General features: G+C 46.6%; 2 protein-coding genes across 2 annotated transcripts in view; one reads left to right on the top strand and one right to left on the bottom strand.

Annotated features, from left to right (window-relative positions):
* Positions 1–9,419, bottom strand: part of MBTPS1 (membrane bound transcription factor peptidase, site 1) — a 65,146-nt gene extending 55,727 nt beyond the window's left edge. Inside the window, exon 1 of the mRNA XM_032156317.1 lies at positions 9,212–9,419. The gene's annotated coding sequence lies outside the window, so the exon portion shown is untranslated. The remainder of the gene's footprint in view (positions 1–9,211) is intronic.
* LOC116470761 (proline-rich protein HaeIII subfamily 1) lies at positions 8,720–11,645 on the top strand. The gene is made up of 3 exons (XM_058440265.1): positions 8,720–8,751; positions 8,980–9,137; positions 9,432–11,645. The coding sequence occupies exons 1-3, from the start codon at positions 8,720–8,722 to the stop codon at positions 9,977–9,979; spliced, it is 738 nt and encodes a 245-aa protein (XP_058296248.1). The 3' UTR covers positions 9,980–11,645.
* Positions 11,646–16,139: the final 4,494 nt, after the last annotated feature.

The following is a 16,139-nucleotide window of genomic DNA, read 5'->3' as shown; positions in this document are numbered from 1 at the left end:
CCCCTTGCTGTGTTTGGATCTCGTGGACCTGCTTGTGTTCCTAAAAGGTGAGCTAAAATCCAGGCTCTGACAAGGCAGTATATTTCAAAGGATTTACGGCTCAAAAAATACGGCAACAGATCCTGAGGTTTCTATAGTTTCCCGATCCTAGAATAAGATGGCTTCAAAATGTAAATTTCCTTTAAGGAAAACAAAAATGCCATAATAGGGGCAAGAGACCAGTAAATGATGGCAGACAGACTGGGGTCCCCAAGGCTGAGCTTATTACCAACGCCCGAACTCCTGGGCCTATTTTTTTTTTTTTTTGAGACAGGGTCCCACTTGGTCACACAGGCTGGAGGGCAGTGCCACAATCACGGTTCACTGCAGCCTCAACGTCTGAGGCTCAAGTGATCCTCCCACCTCAGCCTACCAAGTTGCTGGGACTATAATAGCGCCACTATGCCCAGCTAATTTTTTTTTTTTTTTTTGTAGAGATGGGGTCTCATCATGTTGCCCAGGCTGGTCTCAAACTCCCGGGCTCAAGAGATCTTCCTGCCTCAGCCTCTCAGAATGCTGGGATTATAGGCGTGAGCCACTATGTCTGGCCTGGGCCTAAAAAGATCTTGTCCCCACTGACTCACTAGACAAGTCAGTGAGGCTTTGCAGGCACAGACTGCACTTTCCAGGGTCTAATACATCTATTCAGCTGTGACGAACGGTCCCTCCTGATTCTCACTATATAATGCAAACCCAACGGGCACACTTCCCAAGACGGGCTCACCACTGAGAGGTAAGCAGGCAAGCAGCAGCAGGACAGGCAGACAGAGCAGGCACACACAGACACAAACACACACACCTAAGGAAAAGCACTTTTTTCTTCTTTTTAGATGGAGACGATCTCTGCTCAGTGAAACCTCCACCTCCCGGTTCAAGCGATTCTCCTGCCTCAGCCTCCCAAGTAGCTGGGATTACAGGCGCCTGCCACCACACCCAGCTGATTTTTGTACTTTTAATAGAGACAGGGTTTTGCCATGTTGGCCAGGCTGGTCTCGACCTCCTGACCTCAGGTGATCTACCACCCACCCTCGGCCTCCCAAAGTGTTGGGATTACAGGCGTGAAGCACCGCACCCGGCCCAAGAAACGCACTTTCTAAAAAGAGTGCTAACTCTGCCTTTTCTTCCTCCCCTTCTGAAGAATTCTGCTGAAGACAAGAAGGCAAGTGTTCATGGGAGAACGGCAGAAGCCCACCACGGTGTCTTAGACTCTGAGCGGAGGGAGGAAGGTATGTGAAGAGAGAGGTACCAGGTGAGGGGGTCAGAGCCTGGCAAGTGAAGAAGGCGCCAGGCAGGCGATGGGGTGACAGCAGTGAAGGTAAAACTGTTTGATCAAATAAATATTTTACATATAATGGGATGCAGCTTTCTTACTGTCAGAGAAGGAAGTTAGAAATATGAAAGAGAAAAAAATGAACCATTCAGTATCCGAACAAAATGATAAATGCTGGTCTGAATTTCAGGTTTTCAGTACACAGACTAGCAGATGTAGAAAGAAAGAAATCTAAGTGCACATGTACATGCTACATACGTTTCCTAGCTATCTCCAAAAGGGTGTGGCAGCAGTGAAATCCCAACAGCAAGGAGCCCACCTAGTGCCCACAACTGGTTCTAAATATCACTCTCCACTAAAAGAACTCAGGCTCTTTGGACAAAGAGCTAGTTCCAGGCTGGGTAGGGTAAGAACAAGATGGGTTTGGAACAGTGTTACCCAATGAGGAAAGGCTCACAGAATGATGGGGAAGTGTCCAAGGAACACGGAAGCCAGTTTGCAGGGGCCCCCACTAACAAAATCCGGGACAATCTAAGCATCGCAATAAATAATGAACATAACAGATCCCAACCCGTGGAATAAAACAAGAAAACAGGAGTCCACAATGACATAAAGTTTGAAGAAGAATGAGATATTTACATCATCTCGAAATGCCTAACTACTAACAAAGTCTCTCTTTTCAAAGGGGAAAAGTCATTTCACAGTGGAGAAGCTCCACCAAGTTGTCCCAGGGAAGCAGCAATGGGACAAATGGAGCCAGGTCTACGAGAGCAGATGCACTGAGAAGAGCCAGCATCACTTCTGGAGGTTCCTGACAAAGATGCACAACCTGAAATCAATTCAAGAGTAACATCAGACCAACCCAAACTGAGCGACATTCTACAAAATCAACTGGCCTAGAATTTTTCTAAGCACCAAGGTGATGAAAGGCAAGAATTGAAGGAGACTTCAGAGACAATGCAACTCATGAATCCAAACTGGATCCATCTGCTGTAACAGTCACTCAGGGACAACTGGCAAAACCCAGGTAAGCCTCCCCGTGGATCTGATGGTAGTGATGTATCAACACTAATTTCCTGATTTTGACAACTGTGCCATGATTACGTATGAAGGCCCTTGCTTGGAAGATACACCCACTGAAATACCGGGGGATAATGGAGTATCAGGTCTGCAATTTACTCTCAAATGCTTTAGAGAAAAAAATGGTTTCATACTGTTCGTGCAACCTTCCTGTTAGGATCAGCCTGTTTCCAAAACAGGCAGAAAAAATAAGTTATTTAGCCTCACCTGCCAGGGACGCATGAGGCTGGGGTATTTTAAATGTGGTGATGGGGGCATTCTAAGCCTCTTATTCAGACTCAGTCCGTGCTGATCACTGCATACATAACCAGACCACACGCCATGTCAGATAGATTTACACTCATCAGTTGTTATGCAGGAGGACATCCAAAGATGGGACTGAGCTAGTTAAAGGGAAACTAAAAGCATATCTCATTCTAGGAAATTGACAGATTTCCTGAAAAGATTCATGGTAAATTTCTGCTAACATTAACCTGTGTTTCTATGATTTACGTTAAACAAATCAAGTAACATTCTGACAGAAAAAACTCAGGCACCCCCTGTAGAATAAAAATTATGTTTATTAAGTTAACAAATCCAATAAAATAAGTACTCCCATATGTTGCTGGTGAATATTAAAAAAAAAACTCAACCTTTTAGAATGGCAATTTTCACATATGTATTAAAATGCTTAAAAATGAACATTAAAAACTTTTCGTCCAACAAATCCAAAATAAGAAAAACTAACACTCACTGAGCATTTACGATGTAGCAGGTGCCATTCTACGTAGTCTGCAAATATTAACTCATTTAGTCCTCCCAACAACCCGTTACCACCCCCATTTTCAAATGAGAACTGAGGCCCAGAACAGCTAAGCAACTTGCCTGGGGCCACAACACCAGCAAGTAGGACAGCTGGGCTGGGAGCTCAGGTGGTCAGCCTAGCTCCAGAGGCCACACTCTTCAGAGGCAGGTCACCTGCTTTTCTAAAATCTCCCCTAGGGATTCAATCCAAGAAGTATGAATCTGGACGCACATAAGGCTTTATGTCCAAAGATACACACCGCAAGATTATGAGCGGGAAAAGCTGGAGGCCATCTGAATGTGCATAAACAAAGAGACTGGCTAAATAATTACGGTTCATGCATACCACAGAAGGCCATGCAGCAATTTCAAATGCTCCTCCTGCAGTAGGCTGAACAATGGTCGCCACAAAGATGCCCACATCCTAATTCCTAGAACCTGGGAATGTTACTTTATACACAAATGCATATAGGCCAAAGGGACTTTGCAGCTGTGACTAAATGAAGGCACTGAGACAGTATCCTCGATGATCTAGGTGGGCCAGGTGTCATTACAAGGGTCTCTATAAGAGAGAGGCAGGTGAGTAATAGACAGTAATAGATGTGACGATGAAAGCAACAAGCTGGCTGGGCACAGTGGCTCACGCCTGTAATCACGACACTGTGGGAGGCCAAGGTGGGCAGATCACCTGAGGTCAGGTGTTCAAGACCAGCCTGGCCAACATGGTGAAACCCCGTCTCTACTAAAAATACAAAAATTAGCTAGGCATGGTGGTGGGTGCCTATAATCCTAGCTACCCGGAAGGCTGAGGCAGGAGAATCACTTGAACCCGGGAGGCAGAGGTTGCGGTGAGCCAAGACTATGCCACTGCACTCCAGCCTGGGGGACAGAGAGAGACTCCATCTCAAAAAAAAAAAGAAAAAAGAAAGCAATCAAGAGGTTGAGATAATTTGAGGAAGAAGTCAGGAGCCAAGGAACGCAGGTGGCCTGTAGAAACTGAAAAACAAAAGGAAACTGATTCTCTCCACAGAGCCTCCGGAAGGAGACAGCCCTGCTGAAACTTTGACTTGAGCTCAGTGAGACGGATTCTGGACTTCTGATATCCAGAACTGTGAGACAGTAAATTCATGTTGTTCTAGGCCACTGTTTGTGGTCATTTGTTACAACAGAAATATGGGGAAATGCTAATGAAATGTTAAGTAAAACAGTTCATGCACCATACAATCCAAATTTTATTTTACATTTTAATTTTAAAATGTGATTATGTGATTATGAGCAAAAAAAAAAAAAAAAAAAAAAAAAATGCAGCTGGGTGCGGTGGCTCATTCCTATAATCCCAGCACTTTGGGAAGCCGAGGCAGGCGGATCACTTGAGGTCAGGAGTTCAAGACCAGCCTGGCCAACATAGCAAAACCCTGTCTCTACTAAAAATACAAAAAATTAGCTGAGCATGGTGACACATGCCTGTAATCCCAGCTACTCAGGAGGCTGAGGCAGAAGAATCGCTTGAACCAAGGAGGTGGAGGTTGCAGTGGGTGGAGGTAAAGCCACTACATTCTAGCCTGGGCAACGGAGACTCTGTCTCAAATGAAAACAATGACAACAACAAAAAAAAACCACTGAAAGACACATACCAAAATGGTTACAGTGGTTCTACCTTTCAATTGTATGATTACAGACAGTTAATTTCTGCTTTAATTTATAGGGAGCATATATTAATTTTATACTTTAATAAAACATATTTAAGTATTTTAATAAAACTTTTCAAATAAATTGGTTCACGCCTGTAATCCCGGCACTTTGGGAGGCTGAGACAGGAGGATCACTAGGTCAGGAGATCGAGACCATCCTGGCTAACACAGTGAAACCCCATCTCCACTAAAAATACAAAAAAATTAGCCGGGCGTGGTGGCGGGCTCCTGTCGTCCCAGACACTCGGGAGGCTGAGGCAGGAGAATGGCGTGAACCTAGGAGGCGGAGCTTGCAGGGAACTGAGATCAGGCCACTGCACTCCAGCCTGGACAACAGAGAGAGACTCGGTCTCAAAAAAAAAGAATAGGCTGGGCTCGGTGGCTCACAGCTATAACCCCAGCACCGTGGGAGGCCGAGGCGGGCAGATCACCTGAGGTCAGGAGTTCAACATGGTGAAACCCCATCTCTACTAAAAATACAAAAATCAGCTGGGTGTGGTGGCACACACCTGTAATCCCAGCTACTCAGGAGGTTGAGGTGGGAGAATCGCTTGAACCTGGGAGACAGAGGTTGCAGTGAGCTGAGATCGAGCCACTGCACTCCAGCCTGGGAGACAGAGTGACATGCCATCTCAAAAAAAAAAAAAGAATAAATCATACTTTCTGGTAAGACAGTGGCACAAAAATTCAAATATATACGCTAGATTTAATTTTATTTGTATATATACTAGAGCTTAAAGGGATCTATCTCCTACAAATTGTTCTCAAAGATCTGTCTACAGCTACTTTCCAGCCTAAGGAGAAGACAGCCTTTGAAAATATTAAACTTCTGGCTAGTTCATTCTGAAAGGCTTATTATCATTTGTAATATCACTTAACTTAGCCTACTTAGGGCTGTTACTGGATCCACTAAATGTTAACTGGATTTAATTTCTATAAATTCTTTATGCAGAAGACCTCGTTATCTTTCCATATAAAGGTATAACCTTAAAAGATGGTATTCCTATACCTATGGATTTTTCATGAGAATGATTACACCTCTAACACATGTATAATTAAAAATTTTTGATATCAAGTACTAACTGAAAAAGACACCGTTCAAATTATAGAAATAGAAAATAGTATTTAATGGGATTTGTGTAGAAGGGAGACTCAGTAGAAGAAATGCATTACTTGCGCAACCAACTGGCCTAGCTGGTGGCTAGCATTCTTTGCAGCTCTTGGAGTCTCCCACTTAGAATTTTCACAACGAAAGAATATCACAATGACTATAATTCTGGGCATAACTAAAATACATCTGAAATTATCTCTTTAAAAATAATCAGAACATAATTCAGGTGAGTGAATATGACTTGTATCACCTGATAATCATCTAATTATGCAGCTATGCCTTGCTTTGTAGTAAACTAGTTTACTAAAATAGCTCCAAAGGAGACTGAATTGTATTTAGACCATGAAAGGTTACTATCCAGTCCAATTAAAAGTCGGCTGAAAAACTACCACCTTCAGAACTAATTGCATACTTGGCTGTATTACCATTGTTTAACAGGCTAACAATTAAGTCATGCCAGACCAAACTATGGTAAAACAAAGGAGTCTTCTCTTTTTTTTTTTTGGAGATGGAGTCTCGCTCTGCCGCCAGGGTGGAGTGCAATGGCGCGATCTCAGCTCACTGCAACCTCTACCTCCGGGGTTCAAGCGATTCTCCTGCCTCAGCCTCCCAAGTAGCTGGGACTACAGGCGCGTGCCACCACGCCTGGCTAATTTTTTGTATTTTAGAGACGGGGTTTCACTGTGTTAACCAGGATAGTCTCAATCTCCTGACCTCATGATCCGCCCGCATCGGCCTCCCAAAGTACTGGGATTACAGGCGTGAGCCACCACGCCCAGTCGACAAAGGTGTATTCTGCCATATTCTTACATCCGATGCAACCATTTATTCTGGCACACTTTATCCATCAGGTAGTCTTGTATTAAAAAGAAAAAAAATTCATCCCAATGTATCACTACAGTCAAGAGTGAGAAAACTTGGTCTGTGGTGTCTTCACTGCCTACTATTTCACACACGTCACTCTTGTCTCCTTTTAGTCTTACCCCTTAGTCATCGAGTATTAGTTGGCCACAGATAGGGCACCTCCAAACTTCTAACTTCCTTATTTTACTTTAAAATGCGTTTCCTCAGCTGGGCGCGGTAGCTCACGCCTGTAATCCCAGTACTTTGGGAGGCTGATGCGGGCGGATCACGAGGTCAAGGAGTCTGAAACCAGCCTGACCAACATGGTAAAAACCCGTCTCTACTAAAGATACAAAAATTAGCCAGGCATGGTGGCGGGCACCTGTAGTCCCGGCTACTCGGGAGGCTGAGGCAGGAGGATCGCTTGAACCCGGGAGGCAGAAGTTGCAGTGAGCAGAGATCCGCCACTGCACTCCAGCCTGGGTGACAGAGCGAGACTCTGTCTCAAAAAAATAAAAATAAATAAATAAAGCATTTCCTCAAACAGATTTCTGCAGCACTGATGGCAACAATGTACAGTTCACCGTAGCCTTTCCAAGTTTTTTGTTTGTTTGTTTTTTTGAGACGTAGTCTCACTCTGTTGCCCAGGCTGGAGTGCAGTGGCATGATCTTGGCTCACTACAACCTCTGCCGCCTGGGTTCAAGCGATTCTCCTGTCTCACCCTCCCGAGTAGCTGGGATTACAGGGGCCTGCTATTGCGCCCAGCTAATTTTTGTATTTTCAGAGCGACGGGGTTTCACCACATTGGCCAGGCTGGTCTTGAACACCTGACCTCGTGATCCGCCCACCTCGGCCTCCCAAAGTATGGGATTACAGGCGTGAGCCACCGCGCCCGGCCCAGTCTTCCTAGTTCTTGTTAACCTCCTGACTAGAAGAGCTCCCACTTCATCCCTAGGTGCTTGAAAGGTTCCGCAAGCTCTGCATTGGAATTTTCCCTTTTTATACAGAAAGGACCAACTCTAGATTATACGGGGTACCTGGGGAATGCAGTCGTTTGACACGTGTCTGGGTCAGTTCCCAGCTCCCATTCCCAATCAACAGTTTTGCTGTCATCTGCATCACACATTAGAGCATAAAATAAACTTTTATTTGCCAAAAGTGTTCTGCATAAATGCTTAAACAAAATGTGGTATAGCCATACAACTGAATATTATTTGGTCATAAAAGGAATGAAATCCTGATTCGTGTTACAACATGGATGAACTGTGAAAACATGCTAAGTGAAAGAAGCCTGACACAAAAGGCCGCATATCATATGTTTCCATCTGAATATACGAAATAGTCATTAAAGGAAAATCTAGAAAGACAAAGTAGATGAAAGGTTGCCTGTGGTGGGGCTTGGAAATGGGTATTAACTACAACTGGGCATCAGAGCTCTTGGGGTAACGGAAATGTTCTAAAAGCGGATTTGGTGGTGACTGTGCAGCTGTAAATTTACTAAAAACCACTGAATAGTACACTTAAAACAGGTGGATTTTATGGTATGTAAATTCTACTTCAAAGCTCTTACATTAAAAAAAAAGTATAAATAATAAAAGCGGATTTTCCAGATTCAAAAAAAAAAAATGAGAGGAATTACTTCTCTTCTGCAAGCCCTCCTTTTCGTACACATACAATCGGAGACCTTGACGTTAGGAGGGCTTAGCTACACAGTTAAGACTAAAGGATGAGTCTCCAGAATCAACTCAGGTCTTATTCCACTCCAAGTCATTTCGAAGTGTCAATCGGAATCTAATAATTTGTGTAGACAAATAGGCCAAGATTCTCAGGGGCTCAACCCAATAAGAAAGGTAAACATCTTAATAAAAATACGATCCACAACGGTCTTAGGTAGCGTAACCATGACAAGGCGAGGCAAGATTTTTAAGAAGCTGTAGGTTTAAAAGGCAATCTGGATCTGAGAGCTCGCCGAACAGAATCCCTGCATTTCCAAAAACCAGCGGCGCAATATGCACAGACCGAGATAAGGCAAAGAATCGAGGTCTTTTAAACCTGACGCCAGCACTGCCCCGGAAGCGCACCTATAATTGAGTCTGTTTGGAGGCTCGGGGCCAGAGCAGGGCGTATTGTTTGACTCGGTGAATGCTCATTTCACGTAAAGAAAACCATGCAACGGAACAAGCCGCCGGAGCGCGCAGACCCCTGCAGGGCCGCGGGACAGGCACGATGTGTCCAAACAAGCGCCAGAGGCCCCGCGCCCACCTCCCCCGACCCGGCCCGGCCCTGGCAGCCCTCGCCTCGGGGCCTCGGACGCAACCGGCACACCTGAGCGAGCGGGCCGCCTCTGCTAGGCGAAGCGGGTCGGGGAGGCCGCGCGCGGGCGGCTGACGTACCTGCGCCGCCTGTAGCTCAGGGCCGGCAGGCCTGGGATAACGGCGCCTCCGCGGCGAACACGCCTGGGCACTCCATTCGGGGCTGTTTACTCCCAACTCTCGCGAGACTGGGCAACCGGGCCAGGGAGGCCCACAGCTGGAAGCCTCAGTTCCGCCGACCCAGCGTGCCCTGTGTGTCCCGCGCTCCCGGGGCTTGCGTGCGCGCTCTGGACGCCGTGAGCCGCGGAACCACGCCGGGAAGATGGACGAAGGTCTCGCGACATTTGCGGCCAGGGGCCGGTGGCAGGGTGGACGCGGAGGGGCGTGGCCAGCGACTATCCGGGCGGCGAGAACGCGCCGGGGGAACCCCTGGTCTGCGCTGCGCGTCGCTCTAGGATCCCGGACTCGGAAAAGGAGCCCGGGCGCGAAAGCTGCCGAGCTGGGCCAGGATCTAGAAAGACTGCCTGGCGCAGGCTCCGTGCCCCCGCGGGCCTGCTGTCATGGACCCGTGGAGAGCTCGCTTCCCGCGCGGACCCTCCCTGCAGGGGTCCACGTCCAGGCACCGGCGGCTCGGCCACCTCATCCCCGACCGGGCACCTGCCCTGGGTGCCCCTTAACCCAGGCGGTAGCTCGTTAACATGGCGAAGTGTCCGGTCCGGAACACGGGAAACCCCAAATCCCGCCTGCCTGACCTCCTCACCCCTGGCCCCGCGGGAAGACCGACTGGGCCTCCCGAAGCGCAGGGCGCTGCCGGGACTCCGGTGCGTGCTAAACGGAGGACCTTTGTAAAGCCCCGTGTTTGCCCTTTTTTTAAAAAACAAGAATAAATGTGTTAAACTGTCTGAAAAGCTTGCCGCCTAAAAGATGTCTGGGTAACTTAGGTGCTGGGATCAGTTTTTCTTCAATGTAAATGGACCGGCCCGGACTCCTACGGGCACTAGCAGGGGACTGAAAGCGTCTTCAGGTACTGCTGGTGGGCGGTGATGCGCTACAGGCCGATCAGACAGTTTTGTGTCTTTTGGAACTTGACACTGCACCACAGTAATGCTGAACTGCACCAATATTACAGATCACAGCGCATCATCTTCCTTCAACATGATTTAACACAGTTGACTTAATATGGTGGATAAATGTAGAATCATAAATTACCATACCCCATCTCAGGCTTCTACTTGGTAATTTTGAGCAAGTTGTTTAACCTCTTTGTACCTCAGCTTCTTCCTTACAAAAATAGGGGTACTAGCCAGGCGGGGTGGCTCTTGCCTGGAATCCCAGCACTTGGGGAGGCCGAGACAGGCGGATCACTTGAGATCAGAAGTTTGAGACCAGCCTGGTCAACATGGTGAAACCCCGTCTCTATCAAAAATATAAAAACTTAACTGAATGTGGTAGCGCGTGACTGTAATTCCAGCAACTCTGGAGGCTGAGGCAGAGAATCCCTTGAACCTGGGAGGCGGAGGTTGCAGTGAGCTGAGATCGTACCACTGCACTCCAGCCTGGGCGACAGAGCCAGACTCTGCCTTAAAAATAAATAAATAATTTTTTTAAAAAATAGGGGTACTTATAGCTACCTTAAAGGATGAAGGTTAAATTAAGCACACACATAGGGCCTAGCGCAGTGGCTTACACCTGTAATCTCAACACTTTGGGAGGCTGTGGTGGGAGGATCACTTGAGCCCAGGAGTTTGAGACTATTCTGGGCAAGAGACATGTCTCTACAGTTGTGTTTGGTTTTGTTTTTACCAGGTGTGGTGGTGTGCACCTGCAGTCCCAGCTACTAGGGAGGCTGAGGTGGGAGGATTGCCTGATCCCAGGAGGTCGAGGCTGCAGTGAGCCATGATTGTGCCACTGCACTCCAGCCTGGGCAACAGAGCAAGACCTTGTCTGAAAAACAAAAAGCATACGCATGAAGTGCTCTGCTCCTATATGATTCAATACGTGGTGGTGGATTCTTGAATCCTTTCCTGACTCAGATCTCATACGATTTTCTGAACTTTTGGAGAACCCGTGCCTCTCTTTGCATTTGCAAACGTCAAAGTTAGGGACTCCATTCTGCCACTACAGAAAGCATTTGATCTTAAACTTGACTGTGTCCTTCTGTTCCAACTTTGGGTAAATTAATCTTGGTCAGGGTTCTCTGAACAGCCTTTTAGTCACTATGCCGTTGAATACCTGGCCCTACAGTTGGAAACTGGGGTAGAATAGTGATTGCAGACATCCATCATGTGACAGTGAGGCCCCACAGAAGGGGACAGAATACCACCACCACCAGTTCCAGAGAATGCCTATACACTGAGGGGACTGGTGTGTGGGAGAGAAAAGTTACTTGGAGAGCTACCAAGACAGCCTGAGCTACAGGATCCTGGTCTACCACTGGTGGATTCCCACCACTCTGGTTCTAAAATAACTTCCTAAACTTGTGCTTCACATACAGAATAAAGCATCTGTAATTCCATGGGAAGGTAAATCTTTATTCAAATGAAATGTTATTTTAAAGAGTAATAGCTGATGGCACAGGCACTAGCCAACCCTGGGAAAGCCTCCCTGGAGTTGTGGCTCCTGGGGTCCCAGCAGCCACTCTGCAGAGATCTTGGAGGTCCTAGTAAACCTGCCGGCGGCACTACAGGCAGGCTGTTTTGGCAAGGGTGGCTTTGCTGAGAGCATCAAAATCTTGGAGGCAAACACCAAGGAGGTGTTCTCGGGCAAGATCGCACCTGAGTCACTGCTGCTCAATCTGCACCCAGAGGAGACGTCCCTGGAGACGTCTCCAGCCTCTCACTGTACTCACTGCAGCCTTGCCCACCAGCCTATCTCAGGTGTCCGTGGCTTTTTCAAGGACAACTCATGCTCCAGGTGCTGGAGCTCTGCCACCTGAGACCTCTCATGGAGTTGCACAAGGGGAGAGCACTGAGCCTGAGGGCGCTACTGCCCGCAGTAGATCATCCTTGGCTGCCGGCACCTGCCTAAAACTGGATTATTCACCGGGACCTCAAGCTGTACCCCTTCTTCCTGAATGATGACCTGGAGGTGAAAACAGGAAGATCTGGACTGCCAACCAAAGTCGAACATGACGGAAGGCAGAGGAAGACCCTGGGTGGGACTCCTGATTACATAACTCCCAGGGTGCTAGGAAAGAAAGGGCACCGTTTCAAGGTGGATGTGTGGTCCCTTGGGTACATCACACACACCTTGTTAGTGGGCAAACCACCTTTTGAAACCTCTTGTCTAAGAGACCTACCTCTGGTCAAGAACACACACAGTGTTCCCAAGCACAGCCACCCCGTGGCCACCTTCCTCGTCCAGAAGATAATTAAAACCCGACAGCACCCCCAAACCCCTGAGAAGCTGCTGAATAACGGGTTTTTCACATCTGGCTCCAGCGCCGCCCATCTCCCCATCATCTGCCTCCCATCGCACCGAGGTTCTCAATCCCTGCCAGCAGCCTGGACCCTTCCAACTGCAAGCTTCTTGTGATCCTCAAGGCATGGAGAACCGCTGCCTCAGCAGTCCCAGGAAAAAGAGGAAACAGTGGCTGAGGGAATAGGTCAATGCCACTGTGGTGACATGCTGCAGCAGCTACACAGCACGGGCTGGTGAAGCAAGAGGAGGCTGAGGATGCCACCTGCATCCCCAGCTTATGGGTCAGTGCGCAGGTAAACTGTTCCAACAAGCACAGCCTAGGGTATCAGCTGTGTGACAACAGTGTCACACGTGCCTTATCCTCGACAACACCGTGACAGCCTGCAGTACCTACGGTAGTGCTCCCTTATCCGAGGGGACATGTTCCAAGACCTCCGGTGGATGGTCTTGGACTCACCGTGGCTGGAACTTTGGCAGTTTGAGGAGCGACAGCAAAACTAGCATGAATTTCTTTTTCCTTCTTCCCAATGTCATGAAGATTCGTCTTACTGTAGATCTCAGCAACTTCAGCATACAATGTTTTTCTTTCCTTATTAAGTGGAGAAGTTTTACCTTTTCACTTAAGAGCACTTTACAGCTTCTTGGTATATCCATAGCGCCAGCATCACTACTCTTGGGCTTTGGGGACATTATGAAGTAAAATAAGGGTTACCCGAACACAAGCTGTGGACATGGGGAGAATTCCCATCCCAGGCAGGAGGGAGTGGGATGGTGTGAGATTTCATCACGCTACTCAGAACTGTGTGCAATTTAAAACTTATGAACTATTTATGGAATTTTCCATTGAATATTTTCAGACCTTCATTGACCATAGGTAACTGAGGGGAAACAACTGTCCACAAAGCATGATGACACAAGTCCTGCCCCACTGTGAGTTCCCATCCAATTCACTGATGGAGGTCACCCCCCTAAGTATTTCCACAACCACCTGAGCAAACACTTACTGAAGAAGGGCGTCAACGTCACGCCACGTGAAGGCCATGAGCCTGCCCACCCTCTCCCCCGGAGCACCTGGCTCCATACCTGCAGCACCATCATCCCGCCCTCAACAGTGGCACTGTGCGGGGCTGGGCAGAGCACATAGCCCTTGCAGGGGGCTTGCTGTGGAAGTGGAAGTTCTATTTGTGCGGGTTCCAGAGCGGGTTCTAGAGCCGCCTCCCTTCCCTTTCAGTCTCACCATAGGAATTACATAGAATATTTCTTTTTTTTTTCTTTTGAGACAAAGTTTTGCTCTGTCTCCCAGGCTGGAGAGTCATGGTGCGATCTCAGCTCACTGCAACCTCAGCCTCCCGGGTTCAAGTGATTTTCCTGCCTCAGCCTCCTGAGCAACTGGCATTACAGGGGCGCACCACCACACCTGGCTAATTTTAGTATTTTTAGTAGAGACGGGGTTTCACCACATTGGTCACGCTGGTCTCAAACTCCTGACCTCATGATCCGCCCGCCTTGGCTTCACAAAGTGCTGGTATTACAGGCGTGAGCCACTGCACCCGGCCAGGAATTACACAGAATATTTCTACTGAATTCACGACTGTCCTGTGCTTGGCTTTATACTCATTAAACATATATGAATCTTTAAAAAGATAAATAACACACAAGCCAATACTAAGACTGAGACATAGATTGACTGGAATAGGTTTTGAGGACATAACCACCTAACCCTCTGGTTCCCAAATGTGATTAGATTTTAAGTAATTGAGGTTAGGAAAACACAGGAAAGTCTCCCAGGAGCTGTCTCTATCTGCTCTCCTCCTTTTTTCCTTCTTCCTACTCTTTTTTAATCCATTACAATCTAGCTTGAAGACCGAAATGGCTCATGGAAAAAAATCACCAATGATCTCCACACACAGCCCAATTCCATGATCAAATCAATCTTCACCTTACTCAACCTACCAAGAGAAAGAGATCCAGAAGTCAACCCAGTAGCTTCCAAAGACTAGGCACATAGTTATAAACAATTTTGTTACCGATGTGTCAGCTTTTAATCAGTTATGACCACTGTTGTTCCTAAGTTAATTTCTTGCAATCACTCCTAAGAAAAAAAAATTCTCTCATTCCAAATTACAACCAAATTAGAAACATCTGGTAAAAAAAACTTCCAAAGGAAACAGAAACAACTACTTTTATTGTTAAACTTTCAATTCACAGAAATTCACAGATTAACTTTCAAAGGTTCATATTTCCCTTTTTTTTTTTTTTTTGAGACAGGGTCTCGCTCCGTCTCAAGGCTGGAGTGCAGTGGCACGATCTTGGCTCACTTCAACCTCCGCATCCCGGGCTCAAAAAATTCTCCTGCCTCAGCCTCCCAAGTAGCTGAGACTACAGGCATGCACCACCATGCATGGCTAATTTTTGTATTTTTTGTAGAGACAGGAAGTGTTGCCCAGGCTGGTCTCGAACTCCTGGGATCAAGAAATCCACCTACTTTGGCCTTCCAAACTGCTGGGATTACAGGCGTGAGCCACCGCGCTCGGACCCTATTTCCCACATTCTTAATGAGACCCTATCCACAGTGGTCCAATCAACTTTCAAATTAGCTCTGGGGAAAAAAATACATTTAATGAAAGCTAGAAAACCTAGAGAAGGTCTTGCTCTTCATCTTTCACTGCAGCTATGGACAGCTGTGCACCACATTTGCACCAATCAGCATGTTTGCCCATGTCCTGCCAAGGAGAGAATTTTACATCATCACTGACAAGGTGTGTTCACCTATTCTCATCACATAACACTGATTCTGATTCCATACCTAATTTATCAGTCTAAGACATTACTGGACCACGTAACCTTACATATAACTACCTGACAATATTCTCACATGAAGTTTCTGCTGCTTATTATACATCAAAGTTCACGTCAATGTGGCATGAAGTCGAGGATTCCAAGCTAACTCCATCAAAACCTTGGGGCTCACAGCATCTCCCAGTGTATAGACTTTCACATCTAAGTTCTGAACACATGATCTAAGCGTGGAAGAGCTTCTGAAGTTGACCACTAATCTTCTGAGTGCAAGTCACATCTGGAAATCCTGTAGGCAATGTCATGGGCAAAATTGTGTCCATAAAACTGTGCTTAGGTCTGCTTATGATAGATTATCACATCACGAAAAAAATGCCACAGAAGTCCAGACTTTTAACCAATCTACTAGCTTCTCCATCAGTATCACAATGCCGAGCTCTGAATTTTAAATGTGCACATATTGTCATATTCATATAGTGACTGACAGTTTTCAAAGCACTAGGTACATGGTCCTCAAAAATGGTTGGCTTTACACGACCCAAACTAAGGACATTTCATAAGTTTCAATGTTAATGCATATTGTGAGGGTCTGTGCATAATTATCTTCACACCAATAAAGGTATTCACTACAATACATAAATTCATTACACAAACCAAGAATAAGCTTCTAACTTATTTTGACAGATATGTCACACACACAATTTGTCCATATTTTACTATTCCATAAATACTTATTATTTCTATCAATAATGCTACTGGAATGGAATAATATTACATAGAAAAACGTAGGAAA

The sequence above is a fragment of the Hylobates moloch genome, unplaced genomic scaffold (genome assembly GCF_009828535.3).
Source record: "Hylobates moloch isolate HMO894 unplaced genomic scaffold, HMol_V3 SCAFFOLD_6, whole genome shotgun sequence".
NCBI classification, from domain to species: Eukaryota; Metazoa; Chordata; class Mammalia; order Primates; family Hylobatidae; genus Hylobates; species Hylobates moloch.
Note: the sequence above shows the minus strand (reverse complement) of the source record. Positions and strands in the feature narration are given on the sequence as shown.